This window comes from Uloborus diversus, chromosome 7 (assembly GCF_026930045.1).
Source record: "Uloborus diversus isolate 005 chromosome 7, Udiv.v.3.1, whole genome shotgun sequence".
NCBI classification, from domain to species: domain Eukaryota; kingdom Metazoa; phylum Arthropoda; class Arachnida; order Araneae; family Uloboridae; genus Uloborus; species Uloborus diversus.
This window is the reverse complement of record NC_072737.1, coordinates 12,572,795-12,596,129: the sequence shown is the minus strand read 5'-3', so window position 1 is coordinate 12,596,129 and position 23,335 is coordinate 12,572,795. Positions and strand designations below refer to the sequence as shown.

General features: G+C 34.7%; 1 protein-coding gene across 1 annotated transcript in view; it reads right to left on the bottom strand.

The window, feature by feature from the left end:
• LOC129226631 (alanine aminotransferase 2-like) overlaps window positions 1-23,335 on the bottom strand; it is a 45,728-nt gene that overhangs the window by 8,561 nt on the left and 13,832 nt on the right. Inside the window, exons 6-10 of the mRNA XM_054861261.1 lie at window positions 18,911-19,040; window positions 18,728-18,807; window positions 14,442-14,575; window positions 5,875-5,983; window positions 4,168-4,233 (exon numbers count right to left, since the gene is read on the bottom strand). Coding sequence (XP_054717236.1) covers window positions 4,168-4,233; window positions 5,875-5,983; window positions 14,442-14,575; window positions 18,728-18,807; window positions 18,911-19,040 — 519 coding nt within the window. The remainder of the gene's footprint in view (window positions 1-4,167; window positions 4,234-5,874; window positions 5,984-14,441; window positions 14,576-18,727; window positions 18,808-18,910; window positions 19,041-23,335) is intronic.

Below are 23,335 nucleotides of genomic sequence, written 5' to 3'. Positions count from 1 at the left end.
TATTATTAGTAACTAGTGGTACCCGCACGGCTTCGCCCGTAATAGAAAAATTAAAAGGTCTTTTGGTTCGCCTGTATTTACAAATAATGTATTGTGAATTTTCTCGTCAATTGGCTTGTACTCATGTTACGGTTACACGTTATGATAATTTCGTATCTCGCCAATTGGCTTGTGCCCATGTTACGGTTCCACGTTATGATAATTTGGTAATTTATGATAGTTTTTTTTCTTAAAATTGGAATAAAAAAAGAACCACATCGAATTTTCGAAAAATCGCTTCGAGGTGCACACCCCCATGCTACATACTAACTTCGTGCCAAATTTCATGAAAATCGGCCGAACGGTTTAGGCGCTATGCGCGTCACAGACATCCTACAGACATCCTACAGATATCCTACAGACATCCAGACATCCTCCGGACAGAGAGACATTCAGCTTTATTATTAGTAAAGATAAAGAAGATAAAGAAATACAAGAATGGCGTCGCAGCAGCAAATGAAATTATTGGAACGTCATGACGTGGAGAAGTCGGGCTGAATATCATTATTGAAGATTCAAATTTCAAGCAAGACAGAAATGGAACAAATGCTATAGTTTGCAGAAGATTAAAATAATGCTGCAGTGGCACTAAAAATTTGTTACACATTTTTGCATTCATTTTACAGAATCAATTGAAAAAAAAATAGGCGCTCAATGGTGGGGAACATTTTCACGTTTAAAATTTTGGCACAATCAACAAACTTTAGACAATTACTAGCTGCATCGCCCGGCTTTGCATGGTCTACCTCGAAAATAAAAGTTATATCAAGTGGCGCGTGTTCAACAATCAAGCTTGAACAAAAAAAAAAAAAAAAAAAAAAATCAGTACATTTTGCGGCAAATTTGTGGAAAAATAACTAAAAAGAAAACATTTTCAATCCCTCGATTGCAAAAAAAAAAAAAGCCTCAAAACAAAAGCCAAATTTTATTTCTTCATATACGAGAAAACAAATGGCAACAGATCTTTCTTCTCAATGATTTTCTTCGCGCTACAAATTTTAATAAAAGCATTGTTACGGAAAGTTGAGATGAAGCACTGAATAATAATTTGAATGGAGGTAAGCCTTTCAAAAATAGGGATTTCATGTCGAAATCCAAGCATCGTAATTAATAGTTTTTAATTGATATCCACTAATTTTTACCGGAGGATTATGTTAAATAGCCAAACATAAAGAGGGGAAAATTGCGAATCTCTCGATACTTGGTTTGATGGTCAGTTCACAGACGTTCGGGAGAAGTTACTCGGTCATAGATACATACATACATACACAGGTACATACATAGATACATACGCTCAGTTTTTAATTATATAAGGTCATTTCATTCTGGAATGATTGACAAGGCCAAAAAAAAAAAAAAAATTAGCACCCAGATATCTTTTAAATATGAGCATACTATATTGAACCGCACCTTCTTGACTATAATGTTTTAGTAAGTGTGCTGGGAATGAGAACTTCGTGTTTGCATCATTTCACGGTGGTTGGTAAGCAATAGAGAGCAGGGGAGGTAGCGAACTAATATTGAGATAAAAATGTGATGTCAAACCACATATGAATACAAAAAAAATAATAACAATAATAAAGTTAGGGCTTTTATGCGATAAGTATTGTATTTTCTAGGAAATAAGTAATAGTATCCACAGTTTTTTTGAGGAATCACGATTGCTTATTGCTTTCATTTGACTGTTTTTGGCCTGCTATCATTTTATTTTCCCACCGCCACCCTCCGCAGCATCACCGTCGACCGGCTCCTCACGATGCTGGTCCTATAGCGAAAGCCGTCTCCAGGTTGCATCCATGTCCTACACACACGCGCATACATACACAACTACACACACACACACACGCACACACACAAACACATACACAACTACACACAACTACCCACACATTCATGCCTGCACACAGACACAAACACATATGCCTACACACACATACACATACCCCCTACCCACAAACACACATGCCTACACACACACACTCGTGATTGCGAAAAACATAATTTGAATTCAAGATGTCAAAATTCAAATTAATTTTTTTTTCAGTAAAAAAAATCTTTGTTGACAAGGGTAAATATTTTTTTTTAACCTGATGCTCCTTGCATACACGTTAATCTAATGTTTTCCTCTGTTTCTTCTTCTTTTTTTTTCATTTCAGTCGCAAAGCTCAAAATTTCAAAAAGCATGCATTAGCAATGATAGAACATTAAAATTAAAACGAGATTTTTTAAAAAGAGCATATTGTAAAGGAAACAGAAAAATTGCGCAAAGAAAAGAATATAAAGCTTTCTTGACTTGCTCGCGGAAAATAAACGCATAAAATTTTAAAGCACTGCTGCCAAATGGGAAACAATCTTTAAAGATCAGTTTATAGTTTTCTACAGCACTTTCTTTCTCTTAAAAACAATACAAGGTACTAGAAAATCGCCCGTCAAGATATGACGGGTGAAAATTGCTTCTACATTTGAACGAAGCCATTGCCTGTTGAGAGATATTTTGACAGTTGAAATTTTAACCCTAACTCCAGTAGGTAGCGTTGACACTCTTTCGCTCCTTCAATCGCATGAAATGACACAATCTTACCAGTAAAACAGTTAAGTTACCGGATCCACTTCAGCCTTGCCACAATGAAGCCTTTCCCTGAATGTTAAACATTAGCAAAACATATTATCAAATGACATAGACTAATAATAAGAGTAGACCGAGCTTTCTCATTCTTGCTGATGAAGAAAATTGGTTCATAGATGTATCATGTGACTAGTGGAAGGGCTTGGCGAAGACTTTGGCAGCATGGTTGCTAGATGGCAGCATTATCTATAGTTTGGCACTCGACATGTATTTTAAGACAATGTGTTTTCATTAAAAAAAACTTCCAGGTGCAGAGATTGAACTGTTTTTCTTTTAGTTATGCATTATTTTGACATTAGTAATAGTTTTTGATCAGTTTTCGGTAACTTTTATTTCATCTGAAGCTGTCAGCGTTGGCGTGAACGAAATGGCGTAAACGTTTTGCGTTAACGCAAAAATGTACTAATCGGTATCTTAAATTGAAACTGTAGGTAAAAATCTTACCGTTTGCTGATTCTTCTTGGTCGCTTGCATCTTTTATTGCTTAGAGAGTTATTGAAATTGACTAAAGAAGATGCACAATACTATTAAACGAAAAACTCACTATTTTAACTAAATATTTACAACTTAGAATAACAAATTTACAAATCGGACTCCATAAAAGATCATTCTTCCGTGTTCCATCAATTCTATTTATTTTATTTCGCGCTGGCGTTGATCGTCTGCTACGATCAACGCCCGCTGTTGCTAGGATATCCACCACTCACATGGTTTGGTTTATGAGCAGCAAAAGGGTTGCCATAGCTCGGTCTACTCTTATTATTAGTCTATGTCAAATGATTATGTAGTGGCGCTCTCAAGAAGTTGCATGACATAAAAGAAATCTGGTGCTTGTCCAAGAGACTAAACAAAAAAATTACGCATTCAATCAAAATGGGGTGTTACCAATAAAAAAAACATGAAATAAATACATGCATTATATGTCGTAGTTATAATGAGAGTGTTGTAAGCGAGGGCGCAACGAACAAAATATTTGGGAGGGCGAAAATTCACAATTTGACGAATGGACCTTCAAATTGAGCCGAATGATGATTACTTTGCCGAATACAATTCCAAACTTCGCCGAATGATGATTACTTTGCCGAATACAATTCCAAACTTCGCCGAATGATGATTATCTCGCCGAATAGAACTCCTAACTTTGCAGAATGGTGATAATTTTGCCAAACCGTCAGACAAAATTTGCCGAGTAAGGACATTTTTGGAAGTCACAGTGACCACCAGGGATCTCCCATCGAAACCAGAGTTAGGAAACCAGAACCCTCCCACTGTTAGAACCAGAGGTGCCTAAGGGGTGCAGGTTTTCACACTTGGGGTGAAACAACGGTGCCTCGGGGAGCAATGGATCCACTTCAGCCTTGCCACAATGAAGCCTTTCCTTGAACGTTAAACATTAGCAAAACATATTATCAAATGATTATGTAGTGGCGCGAGTTTCGTTGTTGATGACGTCAGGAGCGTTACTCGATCACTGACTATTATATATAGGAGGATTTTATTACCTTTATATACAGACCAAAGGATGGTTCACCTTCTCGAGGCGGAATAGCAATGCATGACAAAGCTGCCTATAAAAAGAAAAGAAAATCTGGAATTAGAAAAGAACGAAACAAATTTCGGTTGTTAAATTATATTTGTTACTAATATTATCATTAGTGGGGTCAGTTGGGATAAATGGGAACATAGTTTCAATGTTTTAAATTGATACTCGCTCCATCCCTTTGAATGAATTGAAAGAGAAAGTTTTTTGCACTGCATTCAAGACTACACTCCCCAAGAGTGCCGATTATGAAACGTTGACTTTATGACTGTTTGTTCGCGAATGAAGTCCTGTTTCCATTTACCATTGTCAGGGGCACCTTGAACTAAAACTTTTGAAGGGGGAAATTCTCAATTTCGCAAATGAAATTCCAATTTTACCGAACGATAAAATACAATCATCCAGACATACATGACATCAAAAGAAAAGAAAGATTAAGCATAAATAAGAAAAAATTTTAACAATTAGAAATAAGTAAAAAATAATCTTAATACTACAATATTGTTTTTGGATTTTCCGAATAAAGGGATTTTTGGGAGATCTCAGTGACCTCCTATCGGGGTGCCCCTCCTTATCCTAGTGTGTCTTCATTTACCACCAGAGAGTACGGAGTAAATGAAAACCACTTTCCTTCCTTATGAGAATGATGTAAGTCGATAACCGTGACATATACAATCAGTTTACTGGCATAAGAAGCTCTACAGCAACGGTACTCAATCAAGTTTTTTGCGACATGGTAAATCCTCCAAATGTTGCTGAAAATAGTTAAAACTATTAGTTTAGTACAAAAAATGAATTAGACACCAAATTTAAGTAAAATTCCCAAAAAAATACCATTAAAATCAAAACCTGATCTTGTAAGACGAAATTCATAACTAAATGCTTTCAGTAACCTTCCACGCGACCAGGGGCGCGCCGATAAGAGGTCACGGGCGGTCACTGTGACCTTTAAAAAATTCCTCATTCAGCAAAATTTTTTGACGGTTCGGAAAAATGATCATCATTCGACAAAATTCGGCCAAATTATCATCATGCAAACAAAATTTGGAGTTCTATTCCGCGAAATTATCATCATTCAGCGAAATTTGGAGTTCCACTCGGCAAATTGAGAATTTCCGCCCACCCAAAAATTTAAGTATAGAGCGCCCCTGCACGTGAAAAGTAAAACTAGTTGAAACAAATTAAAATTGAGGGAGCGAGTCCAATCATTGGCTTAGCAAAAGATGACCCCAAGTCACGTGATTCAACAACGACGAATGGTTGGCACGTTTTGCGAGAAACAAGCGAAAGAAACCTGATTTCATCTAATGCTTTGCTTTAAAAGCTATCACGTGACTTGGGGTCTTGGTTTCAGGAAAGACGGTCTTCCCTCCCCTCTTCTCAATGGTTGAAGCCAGTAACTTCACTTTTTCAGGTCTGCTCTAGAGGAAAATCTAAGACACTAAACTTCAAAAAGTAACTTTTCTACAGTGTCATCTTCAAACAATGATGACTCCTACACAACTGGAAACACATAGAACTCTCTTAACGCTTTTCCTATGTTGACTAGACTTCATTTACTGATAGTTAAGTTTCAAAAATAATCCCCCAGTGTACTTATCCGATTTGTTTCCGTTTCCCCAAAAGATTCTAATTAATTTTCAATTAAAAGAAAAAGTAATAAACTTACTTGACCTAAAATGCTGGAACATGAGCGAGCAGATACAGATTTCATAAACAGCTTTTTGACTTCTGGGTCAAGATTGATGATTTCACAATAACCACCACGCAAACCACACCTAAAAACATATTGAAAGATTAATCATATACAAAAATATTTTGTACTAGAGGACCCGACAGACGTTGTTCTGTTCAAACTTTGTAAATTGAAAAGTTAAAAAAATTCGATAAACTATCAAGTGTTTGAACCTTTCTGTTAAAAAAATTTCAGGGACTAAAAGTACTTCTTTTGACTGAAGGAAACAACCCCATTTTGTTTGCTGCTGCCACGATCAGCAAGGCCATGGCCGAAGAACTTTGGCCCTTGGTCTTTGGCGTCCACAAATTTGGCGACAATTGGGAAAATTGCTAAGACTCTTAGTTTTCAAACTCTTCCCGCAATTTCTACATTGTCTGCGGGAATTATCATAACGTAGATCGTAAAATATGCAGAATTGGCGAAAACATTTCCCCATTGCTTAAATTCCGTGGGGCCAAGCGAAGCTAAAAGACGTAACCATGGCAATTCGAAACAAAACATCAGTAATCTTAATGGAGATTAGATTTATTCAAACTTTATTTTTAACGGCTTGTAACTTTTTTTCCTTTGGAGATAGAAGGTTACTTTTTCGACCGAAAGTCGAGATATTTCTGGAGTAAAAAATGTCACTTTTTCCAACGGTGTCAAAAAGAAAACTGTGGGACAATTCCTTCACTTTTTATTGATAGATTTAATGAAGAAAGTATTGCCAAAATTTCAGCTAAGCCTAAAAAAGTTCGAGATTAAAATGCAAATTGCTCCCGTCGTAATGAAGTTAGATCATCGAAACAAATTGCTTAGAACGCGGAAAATTCTACCCTTTTCACCGATATAAAATATTAATATGTGCAAGTAATTTTTCATCACTTTAATAGCCAATAATAGGCAATTTACGTGAAATTTTGGGTCGAAATTGGAATAAAAAAAGAACTACAGTGGCTCCCAAAAGTGTTCGTACACTTTGAAGTTTTTTAGAAAAACCAAAATAACTCGAAACTGAATTCGAATATTAAGTCCAATATTTTATCATATCATTCCTATGTCATTCTAAATACGACCCATTGGTTTTTTCAAAATATTAACATACAGTGGCTCCCAAAAGTCTTCGTACACCTACGACTTTCAACGAAATAGGCCCCAAATCTTTGGTTAGAATTAATATTTCGGAATAGGTATTTAATTATAAGGTCTATGATCAATAATTAACAAAATTGCATGAAAAGTTTTTAAAAAATATGAAAACTTATTTTTTTAAAAATCAAAAACCGAAAGGTGCCGGAAATTTTATCTCACAAAAGTCTTCGTACACTTTATAAAATGTCTATATATTATTGAATAATCTAACTTTTGATTAAGTTGTTAAGTAGTAGAATATCATACAGTATTCATAACACCTTTTAAACGTCTGGGAATAGATTTCATTCTTTTTCTTTCTTTTTTTAGCGTAATTTCTGAGTAAGTGTTCTACCACACTTCGAGTATTACTATTTCTAGCTCTATTTTCGTTTTAAAGCCCTATTTTCGTAATCTAGCCTCCAGATATTTCTAAATACGTTACATTAAGTTACAATCTGGAGATTGAGGGGATAGTTTCTAAACTTTAGGACAATTTTCGAGGCACTAGACGCAAACGTTGAAAACCGTGTGCTTCTCATCGTTATCTTGATAAAAAACAAAGTTGTTTCCAATAACCAAATTTTTGGCTAAGAGTTCAAAATTGGTTTTTAGAATATTTAAAGGAACAGCATGATTCATTATTTCATCAAAAAATTACAAACTACCAAGTCCCGATGCTGATATGCACCCTCACACTAAAACACCTTCACCGTCCCGATTAACCGATCCAACTAAGTTCTTAAGATTAAGTTCCTAATTTTTTCGTCTATTTACAGTCATATAACAATTTAACCAAAAATGTTGAATTAATTTTTATCTGTAAGTAAGACATGATTCTAAACTGTTTTTAGCTTATTTATCATTGATTTTGGGACAAAAGGCGTAAGCTTTCTGTTTTTCGTACGACCAAGAAAATTTCTGCGGGAAGAGGTCCCATTTAATCCAGCTAATCAAAGAACTTGGCGAACAATTTTAGGTTAAAATTAAATGCAAAATGTTTCATTTAACTCTACAGAAACTTTTACAGTACTCAAATGTGTATTTTTCATAAATTTTGTAACTTTAAATCTACGATCACGTTTTGTCAACTTTGCCAGTTGACCCTTTCTTACCTTGTTTTCAGTCCGATTCGTTTATTTAAAGCATTTTATCAATCACTTTATTATACAAACAAACAAATTAACTAATTTAGAGACATTTCAAACCAATTTACCACTACAGTGGGAAAAAAAATTCAAATTTTGAATGGCGTTCGCGGTTTTTTTACGAATACCAGCCATTTTACAGTAATAAGCAATATATTAAGGAATAAATAAGCAAAAAATTAAAGTCAAATGACTTATAAGGGTCTACACAATGCAAAAATATTAATAAAACGGCATATCATAATTTTAATCATGAATTTATTCGAAAATATTTGAGTGTACGATGACTTTTGTGGCGTGTTATTTCTCTGTTTCTTCGTTTTCTGATCCATTTCAAAAAAAAGATCCGTCAATATTTTGAAAAAAAACCAATGGGTTATATTTAGAATGACATAGGAATGATGTGAAAAAATATTGGACTTTATATTCGAATTCAGTTTTGAGTTATTTTGGTTTTACTAAAAAATTTCAAAGTGTACGAACACTTTTGGGAGCCACTGTAGCTACTTTTTGAAATGGGTCAGAAAACGAAGAGACAGAGAAATTGCACGCCACAAAAGTCATCGTACACTCGAATATTTTCGAATATATTCATGATTAAAATTTTCATATGCCGTTTTATTTATATTTTTGCATTGTGTTGACCCTTATAAGTCATTTGGCTTTAATTTTTTGTTTATTTATTCCTAAATATTGTGCTTAATACTGTGAAATGGCTGGTATTCGTAAAAAACCGCAAACACCATTCAAAATTTGATTTTTTTCCCACAGTAGTGGTAAATTGGTTTGAAATGTCTCTAAATTAGTTAATTATTTGTTTGTATAGTAAAGTGCTTGATAAAATGCTTTAAAGAAAGGAATCGGACCGAAAATAAGGTAAGAAAAGGGCAACCGGCCTTTTCTTACCTTATTTTGACACAGTGACAAAACGTGATGACAAAACGTGATCGGAGATTTAAAGCTAAAAAATTTATGAAAAATAGACATTTGTGTACTGTAAAAGTTTCTGCAGAGTTAAATGAAGCATTTTACATTTAATTTTCACCTAAATTGTTCGCCAAGTTCTTTGATTAGCAAGATTAAATGGGACCTCTTTCCGCAGAAATTTTCTTGGTCGTGCGAAAAACAGAAAGCTTATGCTTTTCGTCGCAAAATCAATGATAACTAACCTAAAAAACGTTTTAGAATCATGTCTTACTCACAGATAAAAATTAATTCAACATTTTTGGTTAAATTGTTGTATAACTGTAAGTAGGAGAAAAAATTAGGAACTTAATCTTAAGAACTTATTTGGATCAGTTAATCCGGACGGTGGAGGTGTTCTAGTGTGAGGGTGCATATCAGCATCAGGACTTGGTAGTTTGTAATTTTTTGATGAAATAATGAATCACACTGTTCCTTTAAATATTTTAAAAACAAATTATGAGCTCTTAGCCAAAAATTCGGTTATTGGAAATAACTTTGTTTTTTATGAAGATAACGATAAGAAGCACACGGCTTTCAACGTTTGCGTCTAGTGCCTCGAAAATTGTCCTAAAGTTTAGAAAATACTCCTTCAAACCCCAGATTTTAACTTAATGTAACGTATTTAGAGATATCTGGAGGCTAGATTACGAAAATAGGGCTTTAAAACGAAAATAGAGCTAGAAACAGTAAAACTCGAAGTGTGGTTGAACACTTACTCAGAAATTACGCAAAAAGAGAAAGAAAAAGAATGAAATTTATTCCCAGACGTTTAAAAGGTGTTATGAATACTGTATGATATTCTACTAATTAATAACTTAATCAAAAGTTAGATTATTCAATAATATATAGACATTTTATAAAGTGTACGGAGACTTTTGTGAGATAAAATTTCCGACACTTTTTTGTTTTTGATTTTTAAAAAATTAAGTTTTAATTTTTTAAAAAAATTATTCCTGTAGTTTGGTTAAAAATTGATCATAGATCTTACAATTAAATACCTATTCCGAAATATTAATTCTAACCAATGGATTGGGGCTCATTTCGTTGAAAGTCGTCGGTGTACGAAGACTTTTGGGAGCCACTGTATGTATCGGATTTTTCCGAAATATAGTCTATGTTACTCAGTAAGAAAGCCCCTTTTATGTAGTGAAAGAATTTTTCAAATAGGTGCAGGGGTTCCGGAGATTACCTCGAACATATAAACACACAAAAATCCGCCCTCTCTCTTTATAATATTAGTAAAGATAAAGATGAGGAAGTAAAATTTTTATAGTTCCAAGTATATCTAGACAACAATTATAATCATTTTTTTACCCTTCAGGACTGAACACCTCAGTCCGGGCGAACTGCTCTCTCGTGAGGGATAATAATAAAACTGGGACTTTGGCATAGGTGATTTTAGACACTGATAGAAATGGGATTGTTTCCATCAGTCAAAAGTAGTACTTTTAATCACTGAGTTTGATAGAAAGAGCAAAAAAAAAAAAAAAATAGTACTTTGACATCATTTTGAATTCAAATTATGTTTTTCGCAATGAGCGAGTATGTGTGTGTGTGTTTGTGTCTGTGTGCAGGCATGAGTGTGTGTGTGTGTGTGTGTAGGTGTGAGGCGTGTAGGATATTGATGGAACCTGAAGACGGTGCTGTGCTCGTTGGAGGAGCAGCATCGGGAGGGGCCGGTGGACAGTGGTGCTACAGAAGAAGGCAAAGGGAAAATAAAATCATAGGACAATCAAAACAGTCAAATAAGAACAATAAGCAATGTGATTGCTCAAAAAAAAAAAAAAAAAAAAAAAAAAAAAACAAGGAGCGAAAAAAAAAAACTTCTATTTTCAAAACGTTTAATTTTTAATTAATTTTTTTAAATGTTCAATTTTTCAAGTAAGGCGTAATCTTTGTGACGTCACAAGTGATAAACTTTGGCGCGCTGTTCCACTGGCGCGCTGAATGCTTACGCTTAATGTCTACCGCGTTTCCAGATTATGATAATTCAGAAGCGAATTGAACCTTGCGCTCTACGGTTGCTATCAACCCTATCGTTGCCAATACGTGTGAGTAAAGAAGCGAATTATTGCGCTCTGCGCTAATGGCATCAGAGAATGGCATTTCATCACTTGTGATGTCATGTGGAGAAGCGCAAAAACTGAAATTGAATTTGCGCTCCGATTAAAATGATGGTTAAAAAGTATTAAACTTTGTCAAATTATTTTAAAAATGGTCAAATCCTATGTTTTTAAGCATGCTATATCAGAAAAAAATATTTTTAAAATTTCGGAAACGACCCCATTGCCAGGCTTGGCAGCATTAAGCATTTGGCGACTTTTTAAACCTAATTGATGATCATAGATATTTCTAGAATTTTCCAGCGATTTTCCATTCGAGAATGTAAATAGTTGCTGCTCTGATCTTAAGTAATTATCAGAGGCAGCAACATTTGTTGACAATGGAGTAATAAGCTGAGAGCAAGCGATGTAAGTAGTTCTCAGCGTGGTGTCCAAGTTTCGGGTTAAATTAGTCACTTCGCTTTGAAAATTGGATTAGTTTGATAAATCCATGCATGCATAGCCTTTTTTTGTCATAATTTCTGCAAACAGTTAAAAAAATTTAATTTTACGAGCGGCATAGCGCGAAGTAGTACATTCATTTGAACCGAACGAATCAGCCAATAAGAGCTTAGAAACAATAGGGAAGTTTTCGATTTTTCAATTTTATTTTTATATGATAGAGTAACATGTATGAACATCATAGGTGAAAAATTTTTGCGATACGATAAGTAGTTTTTTTTAAATTAATTTTTAAAGTTCAAGCTCTTGTGACGTCAAATGGCATAGGAAGTGACGTCATCCCCTCTTCCGATAGAGGAGAAGCGAAGGTCACGCATTCGACTTCGAAGACGAAAAGTAAAAGGCTTATCTCCTCGCATTTAACTCCTCGCGTTTCCTGGAACATTAAACCTCTCATCCTCTCGGAAATATTCGAATATCCTCATTGATGTTACATGAGGAAGATTATTTAGATTGTGCTTTAACGAATCCGGTCTCCATAGTGTGTTCAAAAGGATTATTGAATTTCTAAAAAATAAAAATATCAGCGCGCTCAAAATGTTCCTAGCGAAAACAAGGGATCTTCGGCGGAAGGCTGCCCATTCGCGCCGTGTGACGTAGGCTCGTGACGTTTCAGAAGCGCGCACTTTTGCACGTGGATTTTTAAAAATTCACTAAAAATCAACCAAATTCGGCGATGGTGAATTTTTTAGTTTTGAGGGTCAATTAACAATATCCAATAGCCAAAATATGAACATTTAATAGGTTGCAACTTCCCTATTGGCGATCTCCTCTAATTCGCCAAGAAAGGAACTAGTAAGTGTGACGCTTTATCTGTTAACTCTGTTTTTTCCCCGCGTCATCGTGACGTTATTGTCAAGAAACTTTGCATACAGTTGCCAGTTTTGAATTATTATCCAGTTGTTTATCTCCGTTGCGCAATTTGAGATGTGATTTTCACGAAAGTGGGTTCTGATTACTTAAAGCAAATACGCGTTTACCGTGGCGACTACGGCATTTTTACGAGATTCGCGTAGTTGCTAAACATTTCAGCTATTGTAACGACTCATTTGTAAACAATGTAAATAAATTTACTGTATTTTTATTAGAACTGATTCAACGAACTTGTAACGATGTGTTTACAGTAAATTAGAGCTAAGACAGGCCGACGCATCAGCTTTAGTTTAGCCATTTTGGGGTCGGAATTTTCATTGTTGCGGGAATAGGGTTACCAGAGCACAGTTTTTGGTTTTGCCAAATTGACCAAAAATAATATTTAATTCAATAAACAATTCCCGTGCCGCTAATAATTGCTCTCAGCGAAAAATAACAAAACGTGATAAATCGCCAGGAAAGACAACCACTCAAAAACGTGCTCCGATCCAAAATGGCTGATCTCAAGCTGATGCGTCGACTCATGTATTGTTTGACCACGGATTGTATGTAATTCGGCAATGTGCCAAGTTAAAGACGATTCCATCTGAATGAATGTAGCAGGGGAGAAGGGAAAATAACGATGGGATTTTGATGCACGCGTTTTATAATGTCACTAGTGCCTTATTCATTTAATGCATTCTCGAAAATAAAATAAGGGGAAACAAAAGTAGTTACCATGGAAACAACAAAAAGAAAATGAACTACAGTCGGACCTCCATATATCGAAGTAGCAAATTGCCGGAAAAAAAAATCGATATATAGAAATTTCGATACATAGAAACGATCTTATTTTGTCATAAAAATCTCCTAAAACATTAAAATTAAAGCTAATTTTCGTGCATGAAACCCGATTTCTAATTTATACGAGCATCGGATTAAACGAAAGTTAATAACTGGAAAGTTAACAGAAATTACATTTTTGTGCCTTCAAACATCTTCATTCTTCGGCAGTTCAACTTGAGGGGATTTTCGTTTTGACAATGTAATCGAGAGACAAGTAAAAAATCAATCTACTTAACTTGAATGATTTTTACTGAAGCTAAAAAGACTAGGAATGATAATCAACAGAACAAAAAGGATAACTTGAAACTGATTTTACAGTGTTACTGGTTACAACTTGAAATAAACTTGAGGGAATTTAAGAACTCCAGAACGGAACAACGACCTATCTACGCACCCCTCAACCTCAGATTCCTTGTGAGTTTCGTAGCAACCTTTATTAGTGAACATAATGTTCTCCCCTAACCTTCAATTTTCCTCAGATAAACAGTCTAAAGCGGAAAAAATCTTCGAATGTCTCGAAAAATAATTTCGATATATAGAGATTTTTTCGATATATAGAAAAAAATTTTTCTATGTAATGAACATGGAAATTTGCTGGGATTTCGATACATAGAAAATTTCGATATGTGGAAGTTCGATATATGGAGGCTCGACTGTATTTTCATTTCGTTCAGGAACGTAAAAGCAAAATGGCAAGCACAAAACATTGTTGTGAATAAATAAATCATTTTTGCCGTGAGAATATGGATCGAATATACTTTAGATTTAAAAAATGTTGCTGCGAGCAAATATTCATATTTACAAAACTAAGGCTAAATAATAGAGAGGCAAAAGTGCACTTTTGCAACAAACCAACTAACAACCCTATAAACTAATAGATACGTCCATTTCCGCCTATAAACCGGATATTAGCCTTTCCACGTAATCGATGGTCAGACAGCATATAGTGGGTCTTAAAATAAATAACCCAAAATGAGTTGTTAAACGCTAAGTATATTATAGCACTTACTCTCCCATGTATCCCTTAGAGATGGACATGAAGGATGCTAACTCCATACTTTTGTACGGCTCCCCCATCTCTGTCATAACTTTCTTAAAAGAATGAAATTCCATTCCTTCGGCATACACATTATCTTGATATACCTGAAACATAAATGGACGATTACAAAAATATAAATAAATAACTGAAAATATAAAATAAAAAATAATTAATTTGAATTTTGACATCTTGAATTCAAATTATGTTTTTCGCAATCACGAGTGTTTGTGTATATGTAAGCGTGTGTGTTTGTGTGTGGGGGGTTTGTGTGTGTGTGTGTAGGCATGTGTGTTTGTGTGCAGGCATGAGTGTGTGGGTAGTTGTGTGTATGTGTGTGTGAGGGTATGTGTATGTGTGTGTAGGCATATGTGTTTGTGTGGGGGGGGGTTGTGTGTGTGTGTAGGCATGTGTGTTTGTGTCTGTGTGCAGGCATGAGTGTGTGGGTAGTTGTGTGTATGTGTGTGTGAGGGTATGTGTATGTGTGTGTAGGCATATGTGTTTGTGTGTGAGGGGTTTGTGTGTGTGTGTGTAGGCATGTGTGTTTGTGTGCAGGCATGAGTGTGTGGGTAGTTGTGTGTATGTGTGTGTGAGGGTATGTGTATGTGTGTAGGCATATATGTTTGTGTCTGTGTGCAGGCATGAGTGTGTGGGTAGTTGTGTGTATGTGAGTGTGTGTGTGTGTGTTTGTGTAGGTGTATGTGTTTGTGTATGTGTGTAGGTGTATATATGTATATGTGTGTAGGTGTATGTATGTGTGCGTAAGTGTATATATGTATATGTGTGTAGGTGAGTGTAAGTGTCGGATATTGACGAAACCTGGAGACTTTGTTCGCAAGAAGAGCAGCATCGTGAGGCGGCCGGTCGACGGTGGTGCTGCAGAGGGTGCTGGCGGGAAAATAAAATCATAGCACATCAAAACAGTCAAATGAAAGCAATAAGCAATCGTGATTGCTCAAAAAAAGAAAATATCCACCATTTATTTGAATTTTGACGTCTCAAACTCAACTTATGTTTGTTCTTCGGCAATCACGAATAGGACCCATTCGTTGGGTTTCTTGTTTCTACAAATAGAATGGGACGGAAATGGCCAACAAATTGGCTCCCGTTATATAATGACTGGTGATTTTCTAGAACAGGTATTACGAGGCATATCCATGAAAAAGAAATGGTGATTAGGATGCGATAATAAAGATAAAGATTTTATGGCCGATATCTATTAGAACACTTATCATAAAGATTATTTGCAGCGTATAACGTCGTGTATTGTTATTTCTTATCAATCTTAAATGATGGGGGAATCAGTAATCTGAGAATTTTATATTTGAATGAAGTTTTGTTTTTCAAGTTCATCTATATTTATTTTAATACACAAATATAAATAGGGTGTTTTTCCAAATATATATATATATATATATATATATATATATATATATATATATATATATATATATATATATATATATATATATATATATTTCAATTTTTGGCATCTTGAATTCAAATTATATTTTTCGCAATCACGAGCATGTGTATGTTTGTATGCGCGTGTGTGTTTGTGTAGGCGCATGTGTGTGGGTGCGTGTGTGTATGTATGCATGTGTGCATGTGTGTGCGTGTTGTGTATGCAGTGCTGTGCGTGTACGCGCGGGTGCATGTAGGCGTTCGTGTGTGTCTGTGTGTAAGCGTTCGTGTGTGTGTGTGTATGTAGGCATGTGTGTTTGTATCTGTGTGCAGGCATGAGTGTGTGTATGTGTGTGTAGGAGTGTGTATGTGTAGATGTGTGTATGTATGCGTGCGTGTGTAGGATATGGACGCAACCTGGAGATGGTTTTCGCAAGAGGAGCAGCATCGTGAGGCGGCCGGTCGACGGTGATGCTGCTGAGGGTGCTGGCGAGAAAATAAAATCAGCGTAACATCAAAAACAGTCAAATGAGAACAATAAGCAATCGTGATTGCTCGAAAAAAAAAAAAAAACGTAATTTTACTCACACAAAAAAAAAAAAGAAATTTTTTTTTATGTAATGTCTGCTTGAATCAAGCCATGAAAAAAATATGATTAAAATCAAATCCAGTCGATTTGTAACTATGGCAACGAAAATTTCGCTCTCTAAATAAATATTAGAAACAACCGTCTTAATATGTAACCATGGTAATCAGAAATATCAGAGCAACATCAACTTTGATCAAGTGAGGATAACAAGCAATTTGTCATTGCTCAATAAAAATGTTCAATTTTAATCCACCTCACAAGCACTGTTCGCACACGGTGGAAGAGTCAAAAACATCGGATTCGAGGAAACACAGGGAGAGTAGTAAGCGCGACCGGCAAAACAAGAATTTCCACCCTTAGCGCATTAGCGGGGAGTCTGGCGCGAGTTTTCAATTAAAGTTTATTTACATTGTAAACAAACAACGACGTTTCAGGGGATAAAACTTGTTTCGGCAACGTTTGAGTGTTGCAATCACTTGCTTCTCTTGTTTTCAGCCGGTTTTAAAGTTTACTCGTCCAAGGACAATGCCGACAATCCTCGTGTGAGCTATACATTAATCTGATAAAAATACAACCATTAAATTGGGTAGCTCTGTTTTCATAAGGGAATATTATGAAAACAAAAGTAGAAAAAGATGAGTTTCATTCTGTCGAATTGAACTCCTCTCAATCAAGGAAAGTAGTTTTGAAACTTCATTTATTTATTTATTTGTTATTATTATTATTATTTCAAACATTCTTTTTTCCCTTTTCATATTTTATTATAAGATAAAAAATATTCTCTTTTACTCCAGTTTTACCCTTTTCTTCCTCTTTTTATGGCCGTTTGGAGTTCCAAGTGCGAAAAATTGCTTCAGCCAGACCACCTATGGAGACCGATTGTAAATCAAAAGATAAATAAGCTTTACACTTTGAAGAGCGATAAAACACCACCGTTGTACATTATTTAACTCTTTAAAAAAAAAAAAAATTGAATTTTGACATCTTGAATTCAAATTATGTTTTTCGCAATCACGAGTGTGTGTATGTAGGCGTGTGTGTTTGTGTGTACGGGTTATGTGTATGTGTGTTTGTGTCTGTGTGCTGGCATAAGTGTGTAGGTAGTTGTGTGTATGAATGTGTGTGTGGGGGGGATATGTGTATGTGTGTGTAGGCATATGTGTTTGTGTCTGTGTGCAAGCATGAATGTGTGGGTAGTTGTGTGTATGTGTGTGTGTATGTTTTTGTGTGTGTAGGTGTCTGTATGTATGTGTATGTGTTTGTGTATGTGTGTTTGTGTGTGTGTGCGTGTGTGTAGTTGTGTATGGTATGCGCGTGTGTGTAGGACATGGATGTAACCTGGAGACGTCTTTCGCTATAGGAGCAGCATCGTGAGGATCCCGTCGCCGGTGATGGTGCGGAGGGTGGCAATGGGAAAAATCAAAGGACCTCAAAAACAGTCAAATGAGAACAATAAGCAATCGTGATTGCTCAAAAAAAACATTCCAGACACGTGTACTCAATTAAGAAAATTTTTTGAATGAACCACAGTACAAAAATTGGAACGGCGTATTGGCGATTCTCAATCTTTATAGTGCGAATTTGACTTTCGTTTTTCGGTAACAAGATTGAAATAAAGTTTTTGTAGAACCAGTTTTCAAAATTATGCACTTCAAAATCCGACCAAGCACACTGGAACCCCAATCATCAGAAACTCTTTTAACCGAAAACTTGTTTAACCGACGTCGGTTTTCCTTAAAATATATTTCTCTGGCAAATAAACAATACATCTTCAAAACACCGGAAGTAACCCTTTCTACTTCCGGCACGCAATGAAACTTGCTTTTCTTAATAAAATCATTTCTAGCTTCATTTCCAAACACACCAACAATTTTTTGGTGTACTCTAAAGTTCTAGTTTTAAAAATGTTATTAAAGTTGAAAGCGATCGAAATAAGTAGTGTTTTTGATAAAGGGGCTGTCCACAAATGATATTACGCTTTGAAGGAGGGACGTAGGTTCGTGAAATCTGACAGTTAGTGACAACGGGAGAGGGACAAGATGTCGTCAAGCATTTTTAAAAATAAGAATACGCTTATGAAAATTAGCGCGACATGTGACAAGGGGAGGGGGAAGGTGAAGTGTGGCACATAGTGACGACTGGGGGAAGGGGGGGGGGTCAAAAATGTTGAGAAAAGTGTGACATCATCTGTGAACAGCCGTTTATCACATACAAATACAAATCAATAGAAAAGAAGTAAACATAAAACTGAAAGCAAACTGTTTACCTCATCAGCCATTAGAAAAAGTTTCTCTTCATAAGCAAATCTTATGATCTCTTCGATATTTTCACGAGTAAGCACAGCCCCTGAAGTTAAAAAATATTTTTAAACTTTAGATATATTAAAACAAAAAGAGAAATTAGATTAGAGGCTTAAAATACTTGAAATAAAAAACATTATAAAATTTACCTGTAGGATTTCCAGGATTGATAACTACTAAAGCCCTAGGAAAACAATCTTTTTTTGCTTCATTTAAGGCTCTTTTCAGCTCTTTTATGTTTAGAGCCCATGCATTGTCCTCATCTAAGTAATAATTTATCTTCAAGGAGAAAAAATATTCATATTATTAAAATGCGTTTTATTTATTTTTAATTGGAAAAATGTAAACAATAATTCAAATTAAAAGTAGGTGATAATATTCTTTCATTATCATGTTTCTCAAAACTTATTGGTTTTAAGAAAGCAAGTAATGGAATCGTTGCAATTTGATATAATTTGTATTTCTCAAGAGTAATAAAGAACAAAAAACAGACCGCATTAGCTTACACAAAATAATAATAATACAGCAAAACCCCAATTTTATGTTTCTCAGGAGACTGGGCTAAAAAACGTAAAATACGGTAAAATGCGGGCAATGCTTAGAAAGCGAAAATCAATTACAAAAAAAAAAAAAAAACGAGCTGATGTGTGCATCACATGACTTCTTTTTACTCCAATTTAATGTCATTTCCCTATTATTGGCAATTTTAATGTGATTCAATAGCTTACTCTCTAAATATCAAAAAACAGTAGCCAAATTAAAATCAAATTGAAAAAAAAAGCCAAATTTGTCGCCAAGTTGGCGACAAAACTTGGCGACCAAAAGACCGGCGAAATATCGCCAAGTGTCCGCCAAATTATAACACCACTTGAGTTTACATCGAAATTAACAATGATTTCCCCCCAAAAAGGGGCAAAAGACCCCTTTAGAAACACCCGAATGCAACCAAAAGGGGAGACGCACAACTAGACCCCACTAGGAGTCAACGTACCAAATTTCAACTTTCTAGGACATACCGTTCTTGAGTTATGCGACATACATACGTACATATACGTACATACAGACGTCACGAGAAAACTCGTTGTAATTAACTCGAGGAATCGTCAAAATGGATATTTCGTATGTCTATTCGTTCTTAGGCACTTATCCACGTGTGGTCGAGTCGAAAAAAAAAACTCAACGTTCATTCGGGGCGAGTAAAATGGAAATTAAGGTCGATTTTTGAGTGAAAATTTTTTCGCGAATACAATACTTATTTTTTTGTAAAAGGAAGTAAAAAAGAAAGAAAGAAAAAAAGAACTAAAGGTACTAAAGATGACTCTTTCAAACGGTACAATATCTATAGTTTACGAAACGAACATCATTAAATTGATTTTGCGCATTAAGTTGCGAATCCATGCGTTTACGTTGAAAACAGCCCTAATAGTGGATTGTTTTTTAGCCATTCAGTTCAAAGTAGTAAAATTGGGCGGATTTATGGGGGGTCAGAGGGCGGCAATGCCCCCCCAGTTTTGGGAAGACTATGTAGTAACAACACATCTTCCAAAAATTAAAAAAAAAAGTTTTGTTATTCTTTCTTTTTTCAATAGTTTAGAAGGGCATGGGTGGATTTATAAGGAGGGGGGCATAGGGGGCAGTGCTCCTCCAGTTTTGGGACGACTTTATGTAGTAACAACACATCTTTCAAAATCTTAAAACAAAAAAATCATAACTTTTTCTTTTTTGAACAGTTTAATGAAAATGAAGAGAAAAGCGAATGTCGTTTTCTGATGGGAGGGAAGAAAAGGGGGGAAAAAACGAACAATAAATACAAATAGTACAGCTGTCACTGGGGTGCTGAAAATGTGTCTAAATTCACTATTTTGGACTGAAAACCATTTGGGCAAGTATATGAATGAAAATATAGGCTAAACGAGCTGCATACTTATGCATTAAGCTGCAATACTTATAATAATTGACTATTATTTTAACAAATTAGAACTTAAAGCAAAGGGCAAAAATCTCCCTCCCCCTCATTCGCGCTAACAGAACGATCTACTTGTTATGATGTGTCCACATTTAAAGTATTTGTGCATAATATTTATGTTCTTAGTAGATTAATTGGCCTTTTGAGAAATTCTAAAAAACATAGCTTTTTTTCCTTCTCTCTCTCTAGAGAAAATAAATACTATTTGCAACTCCAGCGCTCGAATACGCTACCTTGCGGTGATTTACAAAACTGCAGAAAAAACTAAAACATTGCGTTCCACGTATGTCTGTTGACTTAAACATAGGCAGTTTGTTCTGAGTATTTATTAACGCATTCGATGTGTCTTGGATTGCTTTCAGCAACAGAAAGTGTTCGAGCTCCTCAAAATAATGTTAGTTTTCATTATTTCCCTCTAAAAAGTGATTTGATTGAGAAATGGTGAAAGCGCGTTAACACAGAAAACTCTGGATTAGCAGGCTTGGATAACGTTGTACCAGGTAAAAAATTTTGTTTTGTGTGAATTTGTAAGAATATGGGGTTTTTTTTTAATCTTAAATTAATTTAACAAACCATATTTTACAGCAGTATTTAGTTGGAATAGACAGTATGCAAAAATTTTTCTTGAATATATTATCGTAGAACGAAATGGAAAAATGTTTAACCGAGAAAGAATTTATTTTGTTGCTTTTATTCTCAGCTGAAAGGTTTCGCCGAATTTGTTTAGGGTTATAGTTTTAGTATTGTGCGAGCTAAGTATCCTTGGCGAGATTCCGCCCATGTTAGTTAAATCATTTTTATTTTTTATCATGAGTGGAATAAAATGGTAGAAAGATTACAGAATTCGATAAGTAAAAAGAAATAATGGTAGATCAATTGAAAAGAAAACTACCACCATATATCCGTGAGAATTTTGTTGATGATTTGTATAGCATGACATAATTAAATCATAACTCAGAAATTAGAAACATACCAAACAGAAAAATTTTAAATGAACCCATGCAACAATTTGAGAAAAATAACTCAGCTACAAATGAAAAACAATTAGCGCTAGCCAAGCAAGGCAAAGAAGTATCATCTTCTTTTGACAATAATTCGTAATGTCATATAATTAAATTTTCTAGCATTAATTGTTATTCTTCTCAGGCCACAATTATTATTTAGTTTTATCAAGAATTGATAAATATCGAATTCAACATAGTAGAAATGGCTGCTTAGAACTATGAACTGCATATTTTGCATTAATTTCTAACGTTTAGTAATGCTTCTTGAATTCTCATTTCTTTCTACGTGGGCCAGAATATCAACAAGACTTTGAAAATTAATTTAAAAAGAATAAAGCGAAAAAATCATGCATACGAACAAAATTTACTAGACTTATTAGCATTTTTCTTCGTTACCACATGCGTTTGTTTTAGTTTTTTCGTTCGCCATTAGACAGTGACTGCAGTGCCCCCTATAGTTCGTTGGAGTTGCGAATTGAGTCATCAAAAGTTTTGGAAAAATTTGCTGAAATTTTATAAAAGTCTATAAAAACCTAACAAATATTTGTAAAATCGTTAAAATCTTTTAACCGTAAAAACTGACGAATTTTCGTGAAAATTAAAAAAAATCAAGCAAAAATCTGCTGGTAAGAGTGAATTACAAACAGGGCCGAATTTGCCTATAAGATAAACAAACTATTCCTTAGGGCCCTTTCTTTGAAGTGGGTCCCTAACTCCAAAAAAAAAAAAAAATCATGATTCGTTCCTTAAAAAATGGAAATTGCTTGAAAAATCTAATTTCTTTAAGTGCTTGAAAACCTTGAATATTTGAAAACGTGTGGCTGCAAATCTTAAATTTTAAATTTTCTAACAAATGGTAGAAGGGGAGGAATGCCAAAATATGTCAAATTCAGCTCCTTGCCACATTCAATATTAAAAATGTAAAACTCATGATTCTCACGTTTGTAACATAATATTTGAAATAAATTTTTGTGACTCACATGTTTCATATTTTGCTATTTATTCAATCCCGAATGCAGTATTTTGGAATTTTTTTTGTATTGATTGCTTTTATCTTACTTCTTCTGCATATTGCCTATCTGTTTAGCACGGAAAAAAATACACACTACTTCTATTTCTTTTCGTTTTCTGCCCTACTTGCAACTGAAGAAAAGTTGTTGTCATGAGAAATCTATGGTTTCTTTTAAATTTAAAATAGCTATTTCTTACAAAGTTAGAACAGGACTGTAAAAATTTACAATCAAGTACTAAAACATCAGACTAGAAAGTACAAATGAAGTGCGTTGAATAATTTTATTTATTCTAGAGTCCTTGAAAATAATTAGATAAGTATTTGAAAATCCTAAGTCTTTGAAAATCCTAAGCAAAGTGGGCTCCAATTACTTCTACACCATATTGTTAATCTGTTCAGCCAGGAAAAAAATGATACACTACCTCTATTCCTTTTCGTTTTCTGCACTACTTATAATTAAAAAAAGGTTGTAATGAGAAATCTATAGTTTACTTTTTCTTTCAAACTTAAAATGGCTGTTTCTTACAAAGTTTGAACAATACAGTATAACTGTATAATCTAGTTATTAATTTCTATGTCTATCCAATTAACA